General features: G+C 41.5%; 1 protein-coding gene across 2 annotated transcripts in view; it reads left to right on the top strand.

The window, feature by feature from the left end:
* The window catches only part of CHMP2B (charged multivesicular body protein 2B), a 244,297-nt gene extending 220,098 nt beyond the window's left edge, over window positions 1-24,199 (top strand). For both annotated transcript variants that reach the window (XM_044072081.1, XM_044072080.1), the window contains exon 6: window positions 20,998-24,199. In XM_044072081.1, coding sequence (XP_043928016.1) covers window positions 20,998-21,105 — 108 coding nt within the window. In that variant the 3' untranslated portion in view covers window positions 21,106-24,199. The remainder of the gene's footprint in view (window positions 1-20,997) is intronic.
* The last annotated feature ends 266 nt before the right edge of the window (window positions 24,200-24,465 follow it).

The following is a 24,465-nucleotide window of genomic DNA, read 5'->3' as shown; positions in this document are numbered from 1 at the left end:
TCCTAGGTGTTTGCTACTGTACAGGGTACTGCTAGCCCACACAAAAATGCAAAACATTTATAGCAGCACATAAAGAAAATTAAGTAATGAGCTCTCTGGCCAATGAAATGAGTACACTGAGTCCTTTGGTATATTTCCCAACTCTGATAGACCAAACACCTCTTGCCACAAGATGAATAAACCCAGTTCAGCTAATGTAAAAACACAGTAGAAGAGACCCACAAATCAGTGGTACCACAAGCCACTTAAACAACTAGCTGGACATACCTTGCTGAAGGTAATTTCATGACCTTAACAGTGGGAGGGAAAGCAGCTATTTATTTTTTTACAAGGGGAAAGAAATATGTGAAATACACACACACACACACACACACACACACACACACACACACACACACACACGCACACAAACAACACCACACGCACCTGTAGCGATGACTCAACATAATTTGTGTGATTTTTAGCCTGGATGGCAGTGGATGCAAGCATACCTATCAGCCTCTTAGAATGGACAAAGGGCCAAAAACAGGGATGATTTTTAAACGTTGCCCATATAAACTTAGTTGCTAGAATAAAAGGTCTTGTTTTACCATACATTTTTCAAAAGGATATGAAGTCTGGAACTTGAATGCCTGTCATTATTTAGTGAATTCACTACCCTCTGATTTGCCAGAAAAACACACATTTTATGAGGAACAGACCAAAATTATAAGATAAAACTCTGGATATTCTGCGAAAATGTGGAAAGCTGAGAGGTATGGATACATGTAAAACACTTATTGAATTCCGGCTAGGACTCCAAGTTTTAATGAGCTCCTGGAAAATGAGCCGTGAGACTTATTCATGAACAGTACTGGTGTACTGCGTGGGCACTCGGTGTCATGGATCTGTGGAAAACAATGGATGTTAAGAAATAGCTTGTATGACGGTCAATATCCATGAAAGAGGGGAGGGAGGGACTTTGGAAATCAGATTATCGTAAGGAGTAGAGGCCAGAGACACTGCCTTTAATGTGAAGCCGCAGCAATAAAGGTAGGAGAGTTGGAAAAAGCCAGCAAGAGAGTCATATGATCAAAGGCAATATTGGAGCTCATTCAAAAACTCTCTTAAAGTGTTAGTAGTGGATGCAAGAAGGTTAATTATAAGCTGAATATAAAAGCACTGAATCACAAACTGGAGCAGAGACAATTCTCTCACTGTTGATCTACTATAGTTTAAGGCACCAGACTGCAGAAATTTATTAGTAACACTGTTTATGGAGAAAATGCAGTAATAAATGACTAGGGCTCAAACCCTGGTAGTAGGAGAATGCAGTTCTGCCACAACTGTGAATTAAACTACAAGACTTTGTGCCCAGCAGAGTTTAAAATACAAACCGTTTTTACAAGTAATTCTACTTGTGGAAATAGAAGTGCGGAATAATTCAGAAACACAATCTTCCCACAACTTCTAATTAAAGACTAAGGTCCCAGAACAAAGTTGAAAATGCAAACAAATGGAACAGAGCAAAAAAGTACAGAGTATTACCACACAGGTCACTTAAGTACCACTCAAATATTTAAGTGTAATTGAAATAATTAAAATAATTTCCTTTTTCTTTCCTTTTTGATGAAATGCTAGTTACTCACAGTTCCACACCTCTCCAAGTCTTGGATAAAAGGCACTGGGTGGAGGTAGCTCATACCCCTCAACTGTCCAGATTTTTACAGAATGTCCAGAATTGTGGCCTTTGTTTTTGTTCTGTTCCTCATAAAATTTTGGTTTTCTGGGAAATCCTGAGCAAATCATTGATGACTGAAGTCAGAAATAAGTACTTGAGTTTCAAACTTCATACCCCACAGAAAAATGCATTCAAATGCAAAACCTGTTATTTTATTAAGTTTGTAAGAGCAATATTTAAAATCTGTCCCTATTTTTGGGCCTTCTCCCCATTATTTAAGGCTCTGTCCAGATTTCTTGCTCTAAGAGGTTGAGAGGTATGGGGTAGCTCTGTGCTGGAAATGGGAGCTAGCTAGAGAACAATACAACCAAATAAAGGCAGTATTGAAGCTCTTTCAGAAACTTTAGCTTAATGTGTTAGTAGAGGATGAGGCAGACACAGAAAGCAACTTTAAGCCGCTAAAAGTTGAGCAGAATATAAAAGCACTGAAGCACAAACTGGAGCAGAGACTGTTCTCTCAATACTGAACTTGTAATAAAGTTTAAGGTACCAGAGTATGCAGAAATTTACCAGTCGGTAGCATTGTCGCCTCACAGTAAGACGTTGTCCTATTCAATTCTAAACTAATGTAAAAACACATGCGTGAGTGGGCGTACCTTCATTGAAGGTTGTGCGTCAGGGCCGGCAACTCTGCACGTAAAAATCTACTGCCAATCATTAGCGGATCGGAGTTCCGCTGTGGCGACCCCTAACCAGGAAAAGCCGAAAGACACAACAACTTTTTATAGAAAAAAATGCAGCAATAAATGACTAAGGCTCAAACATTTGCAGGAGTCCACAGCTTTGCTGCAACTGTGAATTAAACTACAAGTCTATGGGCCAGCAGGGTTTTAAATGCAAGTGGTTAGCTTTTGAGTAATTCTACTAGTGGAAGTACAAGTGCAAAATGGCCACACCTTCCACAAGCTGAAACCATTAGTCAGCTTGACCTGTGATGATTAAGACAGGTTTGGGTGCCAAGCTCTTCAGAGTTTTCCTACCAACAGAAACCCTGTGCATTCTTTTGAGGCTCTACAGTCTGCTTGGGCTGTCCCATTGATGAGCAGATAAGCTCCCTTTGGAGGAAAACCTGCTACATATTTTAAATGTTTAACCTGCCTTTCCCATACAAGAAAGTGTATTTTAATCTAGGTATGTGTTTTTATTGACCATCATGCAACTTTATTGTACTTTTAAACAGAAGCACATTTTTGTTAATGATGGTTTAAAAGTTAATTTAAGCATGCTGTAACTGTTTTTATGTATTTATTTTAGTAGAGTAATCATGTTTGTGATAAAAGTAAAAAGCACTGATACATTTTTTTTTCTGGGGAAGGTTGCATTTTACTACTTTTAAATTTTTACCAGTTTGTGCTGCTTAGTTTCCCCATGAAAGAAGCACCATTTCTGGCTTGACCACTGAACAAAATACCAGTCCCACAATCTGTCTTTCTAGCCCAAAACAGAAAAAGTTAAGTAAATAGCCATTGGTACTACAGGAAGCTAGCAATTTGCCTCATACCCAGGTGGATTAATGGGCTGTGGCCAAACCTGGCTCGTCAGACCACTCCTCTTTTTCCCCTGATCCCTCTTGTGTTGTCCATGCAGCCACTATAGGCCAGAGGTTAACCATGTCCTTTGCAGCTTTGTAGTCTCCTCACTGAGCAAGGGAGTGCCACTTTTGTTGGGATTTAAAGAAGGGGCAGGGGATGTACCCCTGCGAGCCAGAATGTTGTGCCCATCCCTTGGGAAGCTGTTGCTGTTATTAATCCTGTTTGTCTCAAATTTCCTGTCAAAAAGAAACTGAAAGCTAGACGTATAGCTTCTGTACCAGTTTACCCAGGACAGAAGTAATTTTACTCTAATGCAAGGTCTTGTGCAGGCTACTGACCCTTAACAGATGGTTTCTAGAAAAAAAGGCATTCCTTTTTTTTCCCTAAACAGACTCGAGAAATTGAATCTAGGGAAGTATCTGATTTAGAATCTGAGGAAATTATGCTGTCTGAATCTTTAAGGATTGTCCTTCTCCCTCTCATCCTCCAGCTCAAATGCTTTTGCTTCCACCTGTTTTTCATCACTTGCTGTCCTAACGCATGATAGAACCACTCCTTCCCCGTCTGGGAAGGAAGGATTTTTATTAAAGGATGTTTCTAGTGCCAAAGAAAAATGGAAAATGCTTGGAGACACGTTCTTGATCATTCTTTCCTAAACCTGTTTGTGATGGTTCCCAAATTCAGAGAGTTCTCACTTCACAACCATTTCTTAAGGTTTTCTGTCTGGATCACATGATCAGTTCTCTGCCATACCCTTTGGCCTATCCACTGCTTCAGGAGTGTTCACATAGTGTCTAGCTCCTGTTGTAGCTCATTACAGGCTACAACGGTATCCGCATCTTTCCATATTTAGATGACTTGCATGTCTTTGCAGAGTCTTTTTCAAAGCATCTGGAATCCCAGATCTCACACAGGCTGGAATTCCAGTAGAACATTTAAGTCTTTCTTGACTCCCCCACTGTGAATTGTGTTCCCAGCATGTGAACTACACATACCAGTACAAAGAGCTTTTCTTTCACAGGAAAAAAAATACATCTTTATTTAGATCTTTTTCTAAGGTTTTCCTGTTGGGGCTTCATGGCATCTATGATTCTCATGATGCCCCTGGCAAGACTTCACATGAAAAAGATACAGTGGTATCTGAAATCTCTTTGGACCCAGCATCAGCACTTTTATATTTACAAATCCCAGTGCTGGGATTTGTCACAAGAGAGATCTTGTGGTGGAGACAACAAATCTACTCTTCTCAGCTTTGGACTTTGCTTTGGGAGGGATAAAAGTGCAGAGGGGTTGGGGCACTAAATTAGAAGCAAGCACTTGATTACCAAGGAGATGCTTGCCCTGATCAAGGCACTCAACACTCTGAAACTTCTCTGACTTCTGGAACCTCTTCAATTGGTTACAGACAATAAGTCGTGGTACATCAACAAGCAAGGGGGAGCAAGGTCATACCCCCTTTGCAGACTAGCCATGTTGGTTAGGGATAGATCTTCCCACCACAATCCCAGTGTATAGGCATCCTACATTCCTTCGGAGGAAAATTGTGTGGCAGACAAGCTAAGCAGGACCAGGGCAGACCCTCATAAATGGAAACTTGATCAGGGTGTCTTCCAAGATTTGATCCATCTGTGGGAAGTTCCTCAAGTAGACCTGCTTGCCTCCTCTCTGAACAGTCAACTGGCAAGGCTCTGTTCCAGGACTTCATGCAAGAAGGCCTGGAAGACAGATGTGTTTTCTTTTGGACGCAAATATTCCTGTATGCTTTTCCACTAATATCCAGGGTACTTATAAAGATTCAGAAGGAATCCCCCAGGAACCTTGTGGTCACTCCTTTCTCGGCCGGGCACCTGTGGTTTTCCCTTCTTTCGGAAATGGCCTGGGGCAGTTAGCGCAAGCTTTCTCAGAAACTGGAGCTGGTCACAAAAGACTAAGTATGTTTGATGCATCCCATACCCAATCATCTTCAGTTGCTTGCCTAGGTGATAGGGTCTTAATTCCTTTTAGGCACCTGTTTTCTGAGGTTGTGCAGCTAGTACTAATGGAGGCAAGAAAGCCTGCTACTAGGAAATCGTATATTAGCAAATGGAAAAGCTTTTCTAGTTGGTGCCTATAATATAACCATAACCAGCACCCATTCAGGGCTAGTTCTCCAGTTTTACAATATTTGTGTGAGTTACTGTCTTATGGTCTGTCTTATTCCTCTATCAAGGTTCATTTATCTGCCATTTTAGCATGTCTGTCCATGGATCCTCCTCTTTCATTGCAGTCTCATGTTAACATGTTCTTGAAAAGGGTTTGTACAGATGACTCCAAGAAAATTGGTGACTCCTCCTTGGCATCTTAAATTTATGTTAGAGAAGCTAACATTTGATCCATTTCAACCAGCTAGTCTGTTTGACTTTAGGTTCTTAACATGGAAAACAGTTTCATTTATTGCTGTGACCTCTGCAGGAAGGATGTCTGAATTGTAAACTCTTATTGTGAGTTAGCCCTATGTCATTTTCCACAAGGACTGGGTTTCTTTGAGAACTAATGCTTATAGCCAAACTAACCATCTTCCCATTTTCTTTCCTTACCCTAAAAATGAGGTAGAAAAGGATAAGCAATACATTGGACACACAGACAACTCTGGTACTATCTTGATAGAACTAAATCTTTCAGATCTTCAGATGAGTTCATTTCTTGTCAAGATAAAAAGAGACCACCTCTGTTAAAATGGACTGTTTCCAAATGGTTATATAAGACTATCACCTTTTGATATACTCGTAACAAAATTATTCCAGGCAGGGTCAAGGCGCACTTTACCAGGGCCTTGAACTCCTCTGTGGCTTTCTGGAAAGGGTTAGATTCTGTAAGTATTCTAGAAGCTGCTACTTGTTCTTCTGTATATATTTTTACAAAGCACTATAAGCTTGATTCCTTCTCTAGGTCCAGATCAAGCTTTACTAGGACCATTCCCAAGGGGTTCCCAGACGCTTCTCCTTCAACCTTCCAAATGTAGTTAGCTATGGTAATCTACCCATATAACTAAGGCTACTGCAGCAGTGATCCGTATGATGAACATACTACAGTTGTGTAAGTTGAACTTGGCAGTACAGTAGATGTTCGAGTGATCACTGCTGCAGTAGTCACTCCATCCCTTCATTCCTCTTGTTTTTGCTGTGTTTTTTATGCCAAGGTGTGGACATTTTATTTTTTGTTGTTCCTAGCATTGTCCTGTCTAGTCTGTCTCCCTCCCTCTCCTGGCAGGAAAGCTTTGAAGGGCTTCATGCCCAAACTTGTTTTAGTCAGCTCACCCCAAACTGAGAGTTTGGATGTGTGGAAGTGCCCTGAACCTTTGGAAGCTAGCGAGCTGTCCTATCCTTGACAGGATATAATCCATATAGCTGAGACTACTGCAGCAGTGATCATCTGCTGGTATGGGAAGTTTAGCTTGCACAAATGTGCTTTGCAAGCTGCTATGGTGGGTTAACCTTGTCACATTTTCCATTGAGACATGGTTTCTTTGGAACTATTCCTCCTTTTATGTCTAAAGTGGTATCCCAGTTTACTTTAAGTCAAATTGTCCATTTCCCTGTGTTCTTCTCTGGATCCTAAACTTGAAGGAGGAAGGATACTTTAAATCTTGGATGTTCACAGACAACTCAAGTGCTATCTTGACCAAACAAAATATTTCAGAACTTCCAATCAGTTGTTCATTTCTTGTAGTGGCAAGAAGGGGTAAACCGTGTTAAAGCAGACTATTTATTTTTGTTATTCCCACCACAACAAAACTATTCCAAACCGGGTCAGGGCACACTCTACCAAGGCCTTGGCTTCATGTTTGGCTTTTTGGAAACGGTTACACTGTAGAAGTATACTAGAAGCAGCAATGTGGTCCTCTGTACAATGCACTACAAGCTAGATTCCTTCACTAGGTCTAGGTCAGACTTTCTAGGAGCATTTTCCAGGAGATTATGGACCCTTCTCTTTTCTCCTCCCAGTTGTTCTAAGCTATGGTAATCTACCCATATTGCTTAGGCTACTGCAGCAGTGATCAATATGATGACCATAATAGAGTGGTGTAAGTAAACTTACCATAACAGTAGCCACTAACAGTAGCCATTTGAATAACCAGTGCTGAAATAGATGCTCCCTCTATCCATCCCCTTTTTTGGTGTGTTTTTGTACCGAGATGTGGACATTTATTCATTTTTTTTTTTTTTTTTTTTTTTTTTTTGTTCCTGGTAATGTCTTCTCGGGGCTTACACTCCCTCTGCCAGTTGGTATGAAAGATCCGAAGGACTTGGCATTTAAACCTGTATTTTAATGAGCTCAGCTAGAGCTGTCTAGTGGTGTGCGTGCATGAAAGCTACCCAGAAGCTTTGGAAGCTGGTTGGCTGTTATGTCCTTGTTTGAACGTAACCCATATAGCTTAGGCTACTGCAGCAATGATCATTTAAAGTATCTAATGTTATGACAAGTTTACTTGCACAACTGTACTTTTCTCAAACTGCAGCTGATTTTTTGTAGTACAGGGAAGTGGTTCATAATGTTCTTTCCTGATCACGGTGGTGCAGTGCTTTTGTTTCTCTTGTTTACGATATGTGCACCATTTAATGTGGATGAAATATAGGTTGTAGGACCATGTTTACTTTTAGCTAATGTCCAGGGGCTATGATGAGGTAGCATAACTGAGTTACATAAGAATAAGAGCAATATGCACTTCTTAGGTAAAATGGAAAGTGTGTGTTTATAATTTGGAAGTCAACTTTTAAGTATAGGATTATAGATGGAGTTTTAAAGTTAGGGTAAGAATTTGGGGTTAAGGTTACAATTAGTTGTACTACATTTAAATGGCACTGGCTACTGATGGTAGTCGGGTGTAATTCAGCATTTGTGTTCCAAGAACTAAGACAGATGAGCGATGGCTGTTTGTAACCAGTGAATGCCATATATAGGTGGCAGTGTTTGTAACCAGTGAATGCCATATATAGGTGGTAGTGTTTGTAACCAGTGAATGCCATATATAGGTGGCAGTGTTTGTAACCAGTGAATGCCATACATAGGTGGCAGTGTTTGTAACCAGTGAATGCCATACATAGGTGGTAGTGTTTGTAACCAGTGAATGCCATACATAGGTGGTAGTGTTTGTAACCAGTGAATGTCATACATAGGTGGTAGTGTTTGTAACCAGTGAATGCCATACATAGGTGGTAGTGTTTGTAACCAGTGAATGCCATATATAGGTGGTAGTGTTTGTAACCAGTGAATGCCATATATAGGTGGTAGTGTTTGTAACCAGTGAATGCCATATATAGGTGGCAGTGTTTGTAACCAGTGAATGCCATATATAGGTGGCAGTGTTTGTAACCAGTGAATGCCATATATAGGTGGTAGTGTTTGTAACCAGTGAATGCCATATATAGGTGGCGGTATCACTTTACCATATCATTTCATTTTCATTTAGAGATCATTTTCTTTTGTAAAGGAGGTATTTGTTACTGCCATTGATTTGCAGTCTGGTTCAGGTATTGATGGCATGATAAACGCAGACCTGCCTTGAACCTTTCATTTGTTGATAAGGTTATTGAGAGAGTAGTACACATGCAGATTGATTCATAGATGAAGAATGCTAAAACTAGTGATCAATTCCAGATTGTTTTTAATGTTTGACATTGTACAGAGATGGCCCTTACCAGGGTCCTTTCCTTAATGATTTATTAGTACTGGTCTTATTAGATGTCTCTCTGTCTCTCGACATGACTGGCTATGTCTTCCTGTTGGACTGTTTACAGCATTACTGTGGCATCACAGTAGCAGGCTTGGAATACTTTGCCTTAATCTCTCTAGCCAAATGCAGAGTAGATTCAGAGTTAACTCCTCTTCAGTACTGAAAAGTCTTCTCCCTTCACCCAGTAAACCCTCTTCTTCCCACATGCTTACCTGGGATGTACAAGAGGGCTCCATTTTGGCCCATAATTGTCACCTTGTCTGCTTCCTTTCAGAGATTTTTGATGGAAAGGCTAGCAGTATCCTTTCCGCGATAAAAATCATTCAGCTGTTCCTCTCCTTCCCATAAAAATGTGTGTCTGCCATAAACAGGCTGTTAAAAGATTTGGAGTGCATGCAGGACTGGATGACTGTAATCAGTTGAGGCTTAGTACGTCCAAGATGATTTCCATGGCTGCTCATGCCACATTACTTCATTTTCTAGGTTTGCCACCCAGTGTCACCTGTGATAGTGACCAGCTAGGATTCATGTTGAAGGTGAGCATCTTATTGATGACAAGCTGGTACGTCCGCTGTCTAGAGATTTTCCTATTTCTAGCTCATTAACACTTTCTTTATTTCGCACCATATACCACCATCAGACCTTCCAGTGGTTGTGCCATGGTTTCTTCTAATTTGGATTAGTGCAGTATTCTGACCCTGGAGCTGTTGAATTCTGAACTTGATCACTTGCAAATAATGCAGACCACTACAGCCTCTCTGCTGATAAACTGTGTGGTGAAACCCAAAATAAAATTGTTTCTGGGAAAACTGTGCTGGCTGCCAATTGCGTTTTGTATCACCTGTACAGTTCTAGTTCTACTTTTTTCTAATCCTCCATGACTTTACTTTAGAGATTACTACATGTTATCAGCTTCTCCATGCCTTGTGCTTGGCCCACATGAGGCTGTTAATGATTCCCAGAGTTTCTAACTGTGCTATAGCAATCTTTATTTTGCCTTTTGGTGGCCACATCTTTGGAGACTTCTACCAAGATGGCTGAGGGGGGAGTCCCTGACACTCCGTCGTTAGTCTTGATTTTTCCATTATGTAGAGATTAGTCTTTGGTCTATATCCTTATTGCCCATTTTCAGCGGAGGCCCGGAGACGAAAGCTCCATACATTTACATAGCTCCTTACATATCTCCATACATTCAGTTAACAGTATTGAACAATAAAAATGCACACACATACAAGTTAACATTGTACAAAGGAAAACTCAGTGTAGTAAGAGCCAAGTAGCTACAGTTCACAAATTTAACTTAAGTGGTACAGTTTGAGATGACTATTAACAGGATGTCTAGTAGTGGGTGCAGTGTAATACAGTCTGTCAGGAAAGTGCACTGCAGTTGAAGACAAAGCAGAATTTGTGTTTCCAATGCTAACCGAGATAGTGTTGAACCTATTTAGTGAAGGCAGATAATGGTTGCAGCTATGAGGAGGAGCTGGATTAGTGTGATGAAGAGGTGATGGGGTGACAAAAGGGGTGGTTGGGTGGCTTAGCCAGGAGTGTGGCAAGAGCAGAGCCAGTATTTAGCTAGATGTTCCTGAGGAGGTGTTTGAACTCGTTGCATGCTTGGGTTTTTAGCTATAGGTTGAGTGAGGGTGTTCCAGAGTTTGGCAATTTTATAGGAGTAGAGGGTGGTGCCTTGTGTGTTGTGGAGTTGGCAAATCTTTAGCAATAGTTTGAGTGTCTTGGTAATCTGTGATTGTTGTTGGTTTGGATTAGGTTGGCGAGAGGTGGGGAGTCATTTGCTTTGTGGATTATTTTGTGGGCTATGGACAGTTGGTTTATTGTTAGAAGGTTTGGGAGTTCTAACCATTTGAGTTGTGTGAGTACTGAGCAATAGTGGGTTCTGTAGGGGTGGCCGTTGGCGAATTTAGCAATTTTTTTGTATCATGATTCGATTATTTAGGTCTGATTTATGAGCAGTGGAGGTGTGTGGGCAGTGGCTAGCACTATCTGTAAGGGTATAGTCTAATTCTGTATAGGGTGCCTAGTTTACTGTGGACTTTTTTGATGGTGAGGGAGATGTGGGTATCGAACCTTAGGATGTTCATGTTTCACTGTTGCAGTCATCACCTGTGGGTTATCCCTGCTGTGGTAGCCCTTGGCCGTCCCGAATACCAGAGTCTGTATTTTTCCGTGTCAGCTGCTGTCGCTTATTGACTGACGTCAGGTGATCAGTGCTATAAAGCAAGGCAGCTGACGCCATTACATCAGTCTTTCTTTCTGTGGAGCCCGTAGCAGAAGCAGTTCACAAGTGTGCCAGTTGGTCGCACCAGACCTCGAATTACAGCTGAAAATGTCTAAAGCTAAGTACTCCGTTGGGGATCCTTATTTTTCTTGCACTAACCAATGTCTGAAAAAGTTAATTGTCTTGCCTGTGGAAAGCTGATCCCACATGGAGACTTCCATTCATATTGCGTCACTTGTTTAGGCCCAGATCACGATGTCCCCCGTTGCTGGTTCTGTGCCCTCTTTGACATGAGAACCATTTGTTGCAGAGCTCTAATTGTAGACTGGTATTTTAGTCTTCCATCTTCACATTCCGAAATGGCATCCATCAGCCAACAATCCATAGACATTCTGAAAAAACATAGAGCTAAAGATAGAGACAGACCACACAAGGCTAAGCCTTCTGATGATGCTACCACTAAGCAGGTCGTCAGTTCTCCGGAATTCAGTGAGGCACTTTTGCAGCCCCTGATGCCCGATATGATATCTACGCAGGCCTCTACAGAGACCCTTTTGGAGTCCGGTATGCAGCAGAAATCTTCTTTGTCTTCCAAGCCTTTAGTTGTCTCTTCCTCGGTTTGGTCTGGAGCTGCGACGCAGGCACCGGCTTCCGAGGAGGCCTTTCGCACTGCTGATCTTCTCATCCAACTACCGTTTCTCTCAGACCTATTGATATTCTTAGGCCTAGAAGCCAGGCCAGTCCTAGAAATTCTTCCTCTAGCCTCCATCTTACTCCTGCTCCACCACCCAAGCCCAAATGCTTAATATGGCAGAGGATCTTATCTCCCTTATCAGGGGTAGTCGGGCCACAACTTCTAAAAGGAAAAGGCACCCTTTTCCTGAAATAATGATAGAGCAGGATTCTGAGGAATCTGATTTTTCAGATTTTGAAGAGGAACAACAACCTCTGACTGCTCATGAGGATTCAGATGCAGAGGAATCCATTCCCTCTGCCTCCTCACCAGAAGATCTTTCCTTTGGGGAAACCCTTCACACCCTCAGGGAACATTTCCACTGGGAATCTCAGGACTTCCTTCAGTCTAAGAAAAGACTGAGAGTTTCTAGATCTGCCCCAGCACAGACCCCGGCCACCCCCCTATCTTAGAAGTGGTGGATGATTTCCATGAATCCAGCTTGGCCCCTGACGCCTTCCCACCTGCTTCCAGTAAACCTGACTGGTATTAGAGTACCGGATTCTCACAAGTATCTGTACAGAAATCCTGCTGCAGACCCAGAGGTCTTTACACAGGTACTTAAAGGAGCCAAGGCTAGTTCTGCAAAGAACCCTATTCCTTCTGATAAGGATTCCAGAGCTCTGGACAGATGGGGTAAAAAAATATACACCTCTGCAACCTTGGCAATCAGAGCACTCAACTGTCAGTTCCATATGTTAATATCAACAACACACTTTGGAACTATTAAAGCAAAAGATTTCTACATTTCTTGACTGTGCCAATTCGAAAGGGTTAGCAGGTTTACTGCACTCTACTTGTCAAGTGGCCAAACACTCATTGAACTGTGGATATGATGCCCTAGAAGCCTTAAGCAGAGCAGCAGTGTCAGGATCTGTCATTAAGAGACCTGCATGGTTGAAGGAACAACCTCCCCCTGATCATGTGAAGTCTAAATTAATTGATGCACCCTTGGATAAGGACTGCTTGTTTGTAGTAAAAGTAGACAATGTGCTTAAAAAGATGGAAGACAAAGCAAAATCTATGCAGACAGTAAAATATTTCTTTCAGGTTCAACCTCCTAGGTTCAGTAAGGAATTTTCCCATCTAACCCCTGGTTCTTTCCTGCATCTAGCAGACGGGGGCAAGGTAAGCCCTGCAGGGACAGACCACCCAGGCCCCTATCCCAGGGACAGCAGAGAACCAAACAGTGGACTACATCCGCCCCAAAGGTGGGGAGTTCTAAGCCATCCTTCTATGGCAAAAACTCTGTGCCCCCCCCCCCCTCTGCCCCCCTTTCACTCACCAAAAGCTAGGAGGAAGGCTCTCCCTCGGCAAAGAAAATTGGCTCTCTGTATCAAAGGACCAGTGGGTCTTAAAGATCATTTTAAAGGGATACAAACTCTTTCAACGAACTCCCTATCCCAAGACGGTACCCAGACTTACCCCCAAATCAGTGGGCAAAGGCATTGAAACAATTCCAGACTCTCATATCCCAGGGGGCAGTAGAACGGGTTCCCGCAGATCAAACCGGCAAAAGCTTTTATTCCAGACTATTCCTTGTTCCCAGAAAAGAGGGCACTTGGCACCCCATCCTGGCTCTTTCCTTTCTGAACACCTCCCTGGTGGTCCCCAAATTCAAAATGCTAACTTTGCAGCAGCTGCTGCTTATGCTGACCAGAAATGCCTGGTTAGTGACCGTAGACCTAAAAGATGCCTACCTCCACATCCCCATAAGGGAATCCTGCAGGAAATTCCTGCGCTTCAGAGCAGGCTCACAACACTTTCAGTTCTCTGTGCTACCCTTTGACTTCCCTACTGCTCCTAGGGTATTCACCAAATGCTTAGCCCCGGCCATAGCATTTTGCAGACAGAGAACTATACAGATTTACCCTTGTCTGGATGACTGCCTCATTCAGACAGAGTGCAAAGAAAAGCTGCTCCAGGACCTCCTCATTGTCAAAACCCTCCTAACTTCCTTAGGGTTCACCATCAACAAGAATAAATGAAAGCAAACACCCTCCAGGAGGATCATTTTCTTGGGAGCACTGCTGGACACAGCATCCCAAATGGATCTTCCTATCCCCAGAAAAGCAGAGCTTCATGCCTCTCTACTTTACCCAGCTGGCTTCCAGAAGTCACCTCACGGCGAGGAAGTTCCTGCAAGCCTTGGGGTACATGGCATCTTGTATCCTTTCTAATTCCTCTGGCCAGGCTTCACATGAGAAAACTTCAGAGGTATCTAAAGAACCTTTGGTGTCAGGAGACTCAGCCTCTAAGACCTCTGTTCCTCTGATCCCCTGTATAAGGGCTGAGTTTCTCTGGTGGGCAGGGACCTGTGGCAAGAACAAGGGTCTTCCCTTCATCCTCCACCTACTGGGCAGACCATCACCACTGATGCCTCAGACATTGCTTGGGGTGCTCACCTATTAGGCAGGTGCACCCAAGGTCTTTGGGATGCCCAGCACCTTCCCTTAAACATCAACCAGAAGGAAATGATGACAGTACAAAAGGCTCTTGACATCCTTCAAACCCCATCTCAACCAGTGTTCTTATCAAAACCAACAACACCCCAGTAATGTGGTACATCAACAAACTGGGAGGGACCCAATCTTACCATCTGTGCAGGCTAGACATGAACCTCTGGCAGACGGCCTCCTCCATGGGATTACACCTAATAGCCCAATACCTACCAGGGATCAAAAACACCATGGCAGATCACTTTCGCAGAAACTTACTGGACCTCCACGAATGGCAGCTCCACAGAAAAATCTTTTTGCAAGTCACTCAGGAGTGGGGAACTCCACAGGTGGATCTCTTTGCTTCACACCTCAACGACCACCTAAAAACATTCTGTACCAGGGAGTATCGCCACCTAGCATGGAAGATGGATGCCTTGACCTTCCCCTGGAACTCGCTGTTTGTGAACACATTCCCTCCTCTGCCTCTTATTCCCAAGGTACTGATCAAGATGAGGGAGGAGGGACCAAAGGTAATCTTCATTGCTCCAGATTGGCCCAGACAGCATTGGTACCCCTTACTGCACAGCCTGACATCACAGCCTCGTAAAAGTACTAAAAATAATAAAAATGCAACTAGGACAGCGGGTTCTGGTAAAGTACAACTGAGAAATAAAAATAAAAACAATTCTAGGTCTCAAGTATGCTGATAAAAACCAGTTTAATAGCACAAACAAAAAAACATCTGGTAAGCGCTTTCAAGGTAAAAACCTCTTCATCAGACAAATGTTAAAAAAGCGTATGTGTATTTATTTGAACCTCCGATAAGAAGCGGCCAGTCAACAACAACATTGCACATTCAAACAATAAAATAAGTGCATCATCAAATCGGTGTTTAAAGGGACAGGTGGAAAGAAAAGGTTTCAATGATACAGCTGCATTCAAGCCTGGTCAACTTGAAAATATCTGATCCACTTCTGTTCACAAGGCTTCAGTCCTAGTTTTCATATTCCCTCCTCTATCATTCTCTAATAAGCAGCTAAGTTTTTGTTCTTGAATTATTGTCCGAGGTTCATATAAATGCACATGCTCTTTTTTTAATGTTTGTCTGGTGAAGAGGTTTTTACCTTGAAAGCAATTACCAGCTGTTTTATTGTTTGTGCTATTAAACTGTTTTTATCACCATACTTGGGACCTAGAATTTTTTTTATTTCCCAGGCAGCTTCCCTTGACCTCTGACCTCTTGACTCGTGGGGGGGGTGGAATGCTGCACCCAGACTTGCAGAGTCTCAAACTGTCAGCATGGTAAATACTCTAAAAGCAAAAAGGAGCCCCTGTTAAGCAAACCGGTCCCAGACATTATCACAGAGGCCAGAAGGCCCAGCACCAGAAAATGTTACGCAGGGAAATGGAAAAGATTCTGCCCTTGGAGCCAGTCCAGAGGGGGCAGTTCCTCACAACCTTCCATCCCTCTTATCCTGGACTATCTAGCAGAGTTACTCAATAGTGGCCTCTCCTTCTCTTGCCTAAGCCATTTCAGCTCATTTTGATACAGACCAGCCCCTGTTCTCACATAGTTTGATTAAATAATTCCTCAGAGGGGCTTCTAATATCAGACCTCCCAGAAGGCCACCCACGTCACCCTGGAACCTGAGTTATGTTTTGGAAAAACTAACCTTACTACCCTTCGAGCCTGCTGCTTCAGCAGAACTGAAAAACCTCTCCTGGAAGACTGCTTTCCTACTAGCTATCACCTCGGCCAAAAGGGTTTCAGAACTTCAGGCACTGATGGCCATTGCGCCCTTCATCATTTTCCATGCAGACAGGGTCTTCCTGAGGATTAACCCCTCCTTTATGCCCAAGGTGGTATCTAATGTGACTCTCAGCCAGGCCATACATCTACCCACCTTCTTCCCTAACCCTCAAAACAAGAGGGAAAGAATTCTGCACTAGACGTGCACAGACAGCTCAGATACTACCTGGACCGTACTAAACACTTTAGGAAAACAGAACAACTTCTAGTCAGCTTTGCCCCAGGGGCAGAGGGGAAGCCCATTTCCAAGCAAGCCATTTCCAAATGGATATCACACTGTATCCATTTCTGTTGCAGATTACATGGGAAACCACCCCCAAGTCTATTTGTACCCATTCCACTAGGGCACCCCTCACTTCCACAGCATTCCTTAGAGGAGTTCCCACCAGGTACATCTTGGAAGCTGCCTCCTGGACCTCTGTCCATACCTTTACAAAGCATTACCACCTACCTCTTTTTTTTCTCTAAGGCTAGGGTAGGGTCTGCCTCTGCAATTCTGCAGGGCATGCTTACCCATGCCTAGGTCTCCAATCCTTCCACCCATCTCTTCAGCTTTGGGAATCCTCCCACAGGTGATGACTGCAAGAGTGAAACACGAAGAACATAGTACAGTTGTGTACACTTACCGTAAATATAGATGTTAGAGTGTATTCACTCTTGCAGTCTTGGTTCCCCCCTCCTTCCCCTTATATCCTCTTTCCTTAGGGACACACAAGCTTCTTATGGTGGCTTTTAGCCACCAGGACCACTTCTACCATATTTCCTTGGGCTTCTGACTGGATAGGGCAAGAAAATATGATGTAATGGTGTTGGCTGCCTTGCTTTATAGCACTGACGACCTGACATCCATCAACAAGTGACCACAGTCAATGCAGAAAACATTGACTGTGGTATTCGGGCCGGCCAAGGGCTACCACAGCAGGGATAACCCACAGGTGATGAGTGCAACAGCGAATACACTCGGAACATCTACATTTATGGTAAGTGTACACAGCTGTACTTTATCATCAATTGTGAAACCTAGACGTTTGGTTTGGTTAGTGGGTTCTAGTTTGGTTCCATTTGTGGATAGGATTGAAAGTGAACTCAGACATGTTTTGGGTTTATTATAATTGAAAACAAGCAACTTGGCTTTGTTAGGGTTTAGTATGAGCTGATGGTCAGCGAGGAAGTTTTCTACGTCCTGGACATATTTTTGCGTAGTTTGTAAATTCTAGGGTATGGGGGCTGAGCAGATTAGTGTAGAGCTGTCTGTGTACTGGACTATGAAGGCTAGTTGAGTTGCAGAGCTGAGGTCATTGGTAAATATTGTAAAGAGGAGGGGTCTAAGTATAGAGTCTTGGGGTACACCAACAGTGATGGGTAGTAGAGGGGATAGGGTGTTCTCCTACTTGGTGGCCGGCTGACTGTTTAGAGAGATAACTATGGAACCAGGACAGGGCTGATGAGTTAAGGCCATGGGATGATAGTTTTAGTAGGATTTGGTGGGACACTGTGTCAAAGGCTTTTGGCATGTCAAGAAATATAGAGGGGACCATTTGACCATCATTGATGAGACCCTGTATGGTGTTTGTAAAAGATAGTAGGGCAGTGCTGGTACTATGTTTTGGCCTAAAGCCGTGTTGAGTGGGGGAGAGGAGGTTCTGATTAAGGAGGTAGGTGAGGAGTTGGGAGCGAATGCATTTTTCTAAGATCTTGGCTAAAGGGGAGAGTATGGCTTTGGGTTGGTAATTGGTTAGATCATTAGAGAGGCCTCCTTTGTGTAGTGGACTGATGTGAGATATTTTCCATAGATAAGGAGCATATTGTTCAGAGGTTGAGCAGTTTATCAAGAACTGATATGAGATGGGCAATTGAGGGGGCAGCAGTTTTAAAGAATTCATTAGGTATTTGGTCAGCAGCTAGACAGCAGGGTTTGCGCTTGGAAAGAGTGATTTTATGTAGTTAGTTTAGATTGAGGAGAAGGAGAAGGTGGTGGGGAAGTCGGAAGAGAGATTGGGTACAGTGAGAGGTTGAGCATTCTTGTTACCAAGAAGTGAAGATATTGAGGTAATAAAGTGGGCATTAAATTGAGTAGCTATAGGGACAGTAGCCTTAGAGGTGTCAGGAGGGGTATTGGGGTATAGCCTGGGTTGAGAAGATTGTTAATGTTTTGCCAAAGTTTTTGGGGTTGTATTGGTTATTTTTTTTTTTGACATGAGAGGAAGTAGTTTTATTTGTCTGTTTATCCATTTCTTAGCCTTGTTACGGAGCTGTTGATATATTGTGTGGTTATTTATATTTTTGGTGGTGTGGTAAGTGGACCATGCCCTGTCCTCTCTTTCACTAGTGCAATGGTATCTTTAGTTAGCCAAGGTATGTGCCTAGTTTTTTTTCTAATCTTTCTTGCGGGTCCTGGATTAAGGATTTTAATAATAATAATAATAATAATAATGAAAACCAAAGATAGAACACCAACAAGTACAAAACCACCAGGAACAGGAGCTGAAAAGCAAACGGTTTATTCTGGTACCTCGGCTTAGAATAGCCTTCAAAGGAATAACCATTCAAGCTTTTTTACATCTTTTATAGTAAAAATCCAGATTAATCATTAAACAATTAAACAATTAAGCTATTACATAATTAAATATGACTGCATATGACAAGAGGCTCAAAACTAAGAGACCGTGCATTATTAAACATTAAGCAAATACATGAGTACAAATAGTAATAGAATACTTAAATATTTAACAGGTATCCTTATGAATGTGGAAAAAAACTTTTAAATAGTAATATTCATTTCCAAATTCAACCCTTTAGGTTTTGAAAGGTGGTTTTGTACATTAAGAATTTTAAGAAAGGTGTTATTGGAGTAGTGGACTGCCTAATCAAGTGAAAGGTTTTTAAGGAGTGACCAGTTGCTTTGCTGAAGTAGAAGGTTGAAGGTGGAGGGGAAGAAATTTTTCTTGTTCCAGACTTTTTGTATATTGTGCTGGTTTGTGTCAGAACTTGTTTTCTGTACAGGAAGGTAGGTGAGTGGTCAGTGAGGGAGTCAGGAAGGCAGCCTGCTAAGTAACCTAGATTGGGTTTGTTAGTCAGTATCCAATCTAGAGTGGACTGCTTTTTTGTGTGCGTCATGATGTTGTAAAGTGCTCCAGACTTTTTGTATATTGTGCTGGTTTGTGTCAGAACTTGTTTTCTGTACAGGAAGGTAGGTGAGTGGTCAGTGAGGGAGTCAGGAAGGCAGCCTGCTAAGTAACCTAGATTGGGTTTGTTAGTCAGTATCCAATCTAGAGTGGACTGCTTTTTTGTGTGCGTCATGATGTTGTAAAGTGCTAAATTTTGAAAGATCTAAAGTTGCCAGAGCCATGTTCCTTGTTCAGTGTGAAAGTGAAAGCTTGACTGCCAGAACTTTTCTTTCCTTTCCAAATCTGTAACCGGTCTCTGTTTCCAGCTCATTTTCCTTTCTTATAGCCTACTATTTATTTATTTATTTATTTGCCTTTTGTTAACCGGGTAAGTCTGACTGGGCCAAAGGCCCTTTTTCAGGAGAGACCCGAGGATAAAAGTTCCAAATAAAAATAATCAAAACCTAGCAATAAAATACAAAGTTAATCAAGACAGAAATTAAAAAATACATAATATTGTACGTAGAAGACAAAAAGGTTTTGTTGATACATGGCATGAAAACAAAACAGTCTTGGTTGCAGAAATATATAATCAAAAAAAAATTAAGTTATAGTAAGTAGTGGGTACATAATTAGGTGTACAGTGGAGGTCAGTAAGAGAATGGGTAGGGAAGAACAGATCAATAGACGAGAGATGCAGAAAGGATACTTTAGTACAGGAAAATAGGGTGAATAAAGTCAAGAAAAATGGAGATTTGAGGTAAGGTCAATAGGTGGGGAAGTGAATATAGAGGAAAGTATAGGTAAAGGTAGATGAGGGGGAGATGGTATAGAGATGATGCAGATTTAAGTTGGGTCTTGGCAAGAACAAATTCTGGTACTGAGCAGATATTCTTTTAAAGCAAGTTTGAAGTTGCTGGGATTTTGAATAGACCTGATGTGGAGAGGGAGGGTGTTCCAGGAGGTGGCAACAGAGTGACTATAGAGACTTTTCCCTATGGACTTGTTGGGTTTGGAGATTAAAAGGAGGTGTTGGTCAGAGCTGCAAATTTCATGGTTAGGGAAATAAGAGAGAGAAGGTTAGTTAGAGCGGGATGGACAAGGGGTTGGTGGAGGATGGAATGAGATAGACAAACCTGAGGCAGGAGGAGTTGATTGTGGAATTCAAGCCAGTTAATGAGAGGCAGTGATGACAGCGATAGGGGAGGTTAGTTGCAAATCTTGTTGTAGGTTAGTTCAAGTTTGGATGGAAGTTTTTTTTTGGAGGTTTGTAAAGATGGAGGAGGCATATAGTAGTGGTGGTAATAGGGAAGTTTGAGCTAGAGTCATTTTGGATTCATGTGTTAGGAAGTATCAAAAAGCTGGGGGTACTTTACAACTGGAAAGTGTCCTCATACTGGAAAATGTCCTGTGTTACTAGTTTGACAGAGTTTGCAGTTTGATTGCAGGAATTGCATAGCACAAACACTTGATGAACTGCTTTCGTTCAAGAGGGAAGTCTAAACTGCGGAACAGAAAATAGACTGAGCTGAAAAGTCTTCTCCCCTTCACCCAGTAAACCCTAAGCTGTCATTCCACAGATCCCATAGCTCTAAGAAAAAAAATGAATGGCCTGGTACTCAAACTCTGTGGAGTTAGATAATTTGTTCCAAAAGTAATAACATTGTCAGTCTGTTTTTAATTGTTAATCTTTTTTTTTCTGTAGATGGCAAATGCTCCTTCAGCTGGAAAAGGACTTCCATCAGCGTCTAAATCTACAGCCATATCTGATGAAGAGATCGAACGTCAGCTGAAGGCATTGGGTGTGGATTAAAGGTCCATGATGCTATACAGATTAAATTATGGACATCTGCCTCAAAGGATTTGAAAGCAGCAGCTTCTGAGATGTGTTTTATTGGCACATCTGTCAAAGCATGCTTATTACCACTGACCCCTAGCAAATAATTTACTGTCATGGATCGTCTAATGGACTTAATGTGATTGAAATCATAAAAGATTGTCAAAAAGCAATGGTAACAACCGTGTACTCTTTGCCATTAATATAATTTTAACAGCATCTCTACTGGGAATGAGTCACAAATTGATATATTTTTAGTTTTGCTATGTGTGTCTTTTAACACTGACAGCCATATTACCTGTACTCGCTTTGTGATTCTTCCTTTTTGTGCATGTTGAAATAATATGGAATATAAAGAAATCAGTCGAGGCAAACCTTTTAATTAATTTGTGTTGTCACTGAGATTCATATCCCAGGACTCAAAGTATAATGGTAGCAACAAACACACTCCACTGAAAGGCAAACTTGACAGGGAGGAAGAGGTTCCCAAAGCAGTACAAGAATGGAATGTGCAATTGTAAGATGAGGTTCATTTGAAGAGCAGGATATAAATCGGTGCAGACCTCAGTTAATCGACCAAGGCCTATTGCTAAACAGTCGATACATTTCAGATGTTTGTATTACACTGCTACTTTTCAATCTGGTTTTTAAGTTCTCTGTGTATTTTTTGGTACTGACCTATAATTCCTGTATAGAACATTATTAGACTATCACAAAGTAATGAAGGGTATTATAATGTCTAAGCATTTTATAATTAACCATATTTTCATTTTTAATATTCTCAGGATTCTGGTCACCTCGTAAGCATCCTTTCACTTTATCTTCCCCAGTTTACAAGTACTATTAAAGCTAACATAAATATAGAATTTTTCTTCAACTTTAGTGAATTTCTTAACCTTTGGAAAATTTTTTTTTTACAGAGTGAAATGTCATTTGTTTTTCTCCAGTGAATGAAATGAATACTGATTGCATGTTCTCTAAATTTAGTAAATTTCTAGATATTTGAAAGAAAATGCTTTATACTTCTCGGGAAGTAAAATGGCATCAGTTTTCATAGCCGGATGATTTTGCATGAGGGTCAGAAACATTCCCAGCCCATTAGTTTCTTGCCTGTGTGGTAAAAGTTGTCTACAGAAGCCATTATTTGGGCAACCATCCAAGCTTTTTCTGCTCTAAGCCCTAACACCTCTGCTGGTGGCTGAAGTGATGCTCACATATATGTGGGTCTACTCCCTTACTGGAAGCTGTGCACACACCTTTATACACATCTCCAAAGGAATCATACAAAAAAAAATGTTTGGCAGAATTACTAAACCTATATCCTTGGCCCCAAGGTGTTGGCACTGCTAATGGCTGAATTGCCACCTTCTCCCCACAGATGGGTAAGAAGGTACATGCTGCTCACTCCTGCCCTCCCCACCCAACTAGTCAGTAGCTGAATGCTGAGTCGTCTGCATCGTAAGCAGGGCTGCATCTACCTACTCCATGAAGCCAGGTTAGATCCAGCTTTCATATTAACAGTTTATAATGTGTTAAACATTAGCTAGGTAGGTTGTGACACTGAAGCAAGTATGAGCAAACGTGACCAGGCAAAGCGTAACCTCTGTAGAGTAATACTAAGGAATGAACATTTCTTAGGTGGCTTTTGGCTGGATGCTTTTTGTTTTGTTCGCTTGGAAAGCAGAATGTCTTTTTGAATGTTCTGAGTCTTCTGCTACTGATGAAATATTTTTGATGCCATTATTGCCCATTACCTACATTACAAGTTGGGGGTTAGCTACAGTTCAGTTTTTGTGATCAGTTTGTCTATTTACTTTGTTGATTAATACTGTATATGACTTCTGAAGAACTAAGTAATTAGTATAATATAAAAGTTGTTGCTGATACTGTGTTGTGGCATTCTGATTGGCCAAAAATATCTTCAAGGCAACCAGAATCCCCCAGTTCCATGTTGAAGTTTAAGTAACCAGTCAGAATGTATTGCATTTTCTGCCTCTAGCATTACTTGCTTAAAGTTCTTTGCAAGTTCTATATGTGGTACGTCCAGTAAGGTACATGAAAATCAGTTACTGGAGACTTGAGTCCCTTTCCCTATTTCCACACTTACCTGTGCTTAAGTTAAAACATACATTATTGAGTATTTATTTTTATGTCCATTTGTAACATTGTGTATTTTTATTCTTAAGCTTTGTTAGAGTCTGGCTCTCATGTTTCACTTCTGAGAGCAGTTCTGGTGGATAGAGTTCTCAAACAAAAATAACATTGGTATGATTAGTCATGTAATCGTACTTATCTGTTACAATGTCAACTTTTGTGAAGTAAACTGAGCTCATAAAGAACTGAGAGCAGTGGGCCAGTGTTTGTGTTAGGGTCTATATCATATGATCGCAAGACCATATGATTGAGAGTGAGAAGACTGAATCTCAGAACGTTGAACTGGCTTCTCATCCAGAAGTCGGTATTGTTTTGGGATCAGATGTTTGCCCTTTCCCCAATGTGGAACAATATTGAGTTCATTTCGAGCCTATGCAGGGGTGAGGGGTTGCAAGGGGGCTTGCCCCCCCCCTGCAAAAAACACTATTCAGTCTCAGTCATATAAAATAAATTGTGTTAATATGTATAGAAAGAAAGCAATGCTGTCTGAAGATATGTACAAAATAGTTTTTATAAATTGTTATCCAAGTCCTTGAGGTTTCTACAGAAGGCATACTGGGTACTGGATTGCTCTGATTGCTTACTTTGAGCGCTTATTAAGCGAGAGGTTTATCATTCTATATTTTATTTTCTGATCAAATTTGCGTTGCAGGTGATGTGTTTCTAGTTCCTTTGTGTAATTTTATTTGCGGGGTTATTTTTCTGATTACACTGTGTGTATATTTGAACTTCTGTTAATTGCAGATTATTTTCTGAAAATTGTTTTCAGCAGTTTATTCACATGTATGGAACCTGCTTTTAATGTAGCTAAGAATGCATTTGCTGGAAATCTCAAGTCAGTATGGTTATGGATAAAGGTGAACTTTGTAAATAAGACCCAGTTTTTTGGGGCTTTAATAAAAAATAAGTAAATAATGATGTGATGTTTTCTTTGAAACAAACCGTATACGACTCTGATGTGACACTGCAGCTGAAGAGCCTTGTAAATGAATGTCCTCATAGAGCGGCCCTGTATGTACTAAATGGCATGTCTTTAACTGTGGAATGGGGCGATACCTTAGGTGGTTGTTCGTACCTCTTAGCCCAAGAACTCTGTACAAAGCCAAAGATAATGGGAGAGGGCAGAGGCTCAAAATCAGTGACAAATTTTAAATATCAAACTTATAAGCGTAGAAAGTTCCT

This window comes from Protopterus annectens, chromosome 5.part0 (assembly GCF_019279795.1).
Source record: "Protopterus annectens isolate FY-2018-M chromosome 5.part0, PAN1.0, whole genome shotgun sequence".
NCBI lineage: Eukaryota > Metazoa > Chordata > Ceratodontiformes > Protopteridae > Protopterus > Protopterus annectens.
The sequence above is the reverse complement of the archived record's forward strand: the minus strand, read 5'-3'. Positions and strand labels throughout refer to the sequence as shown.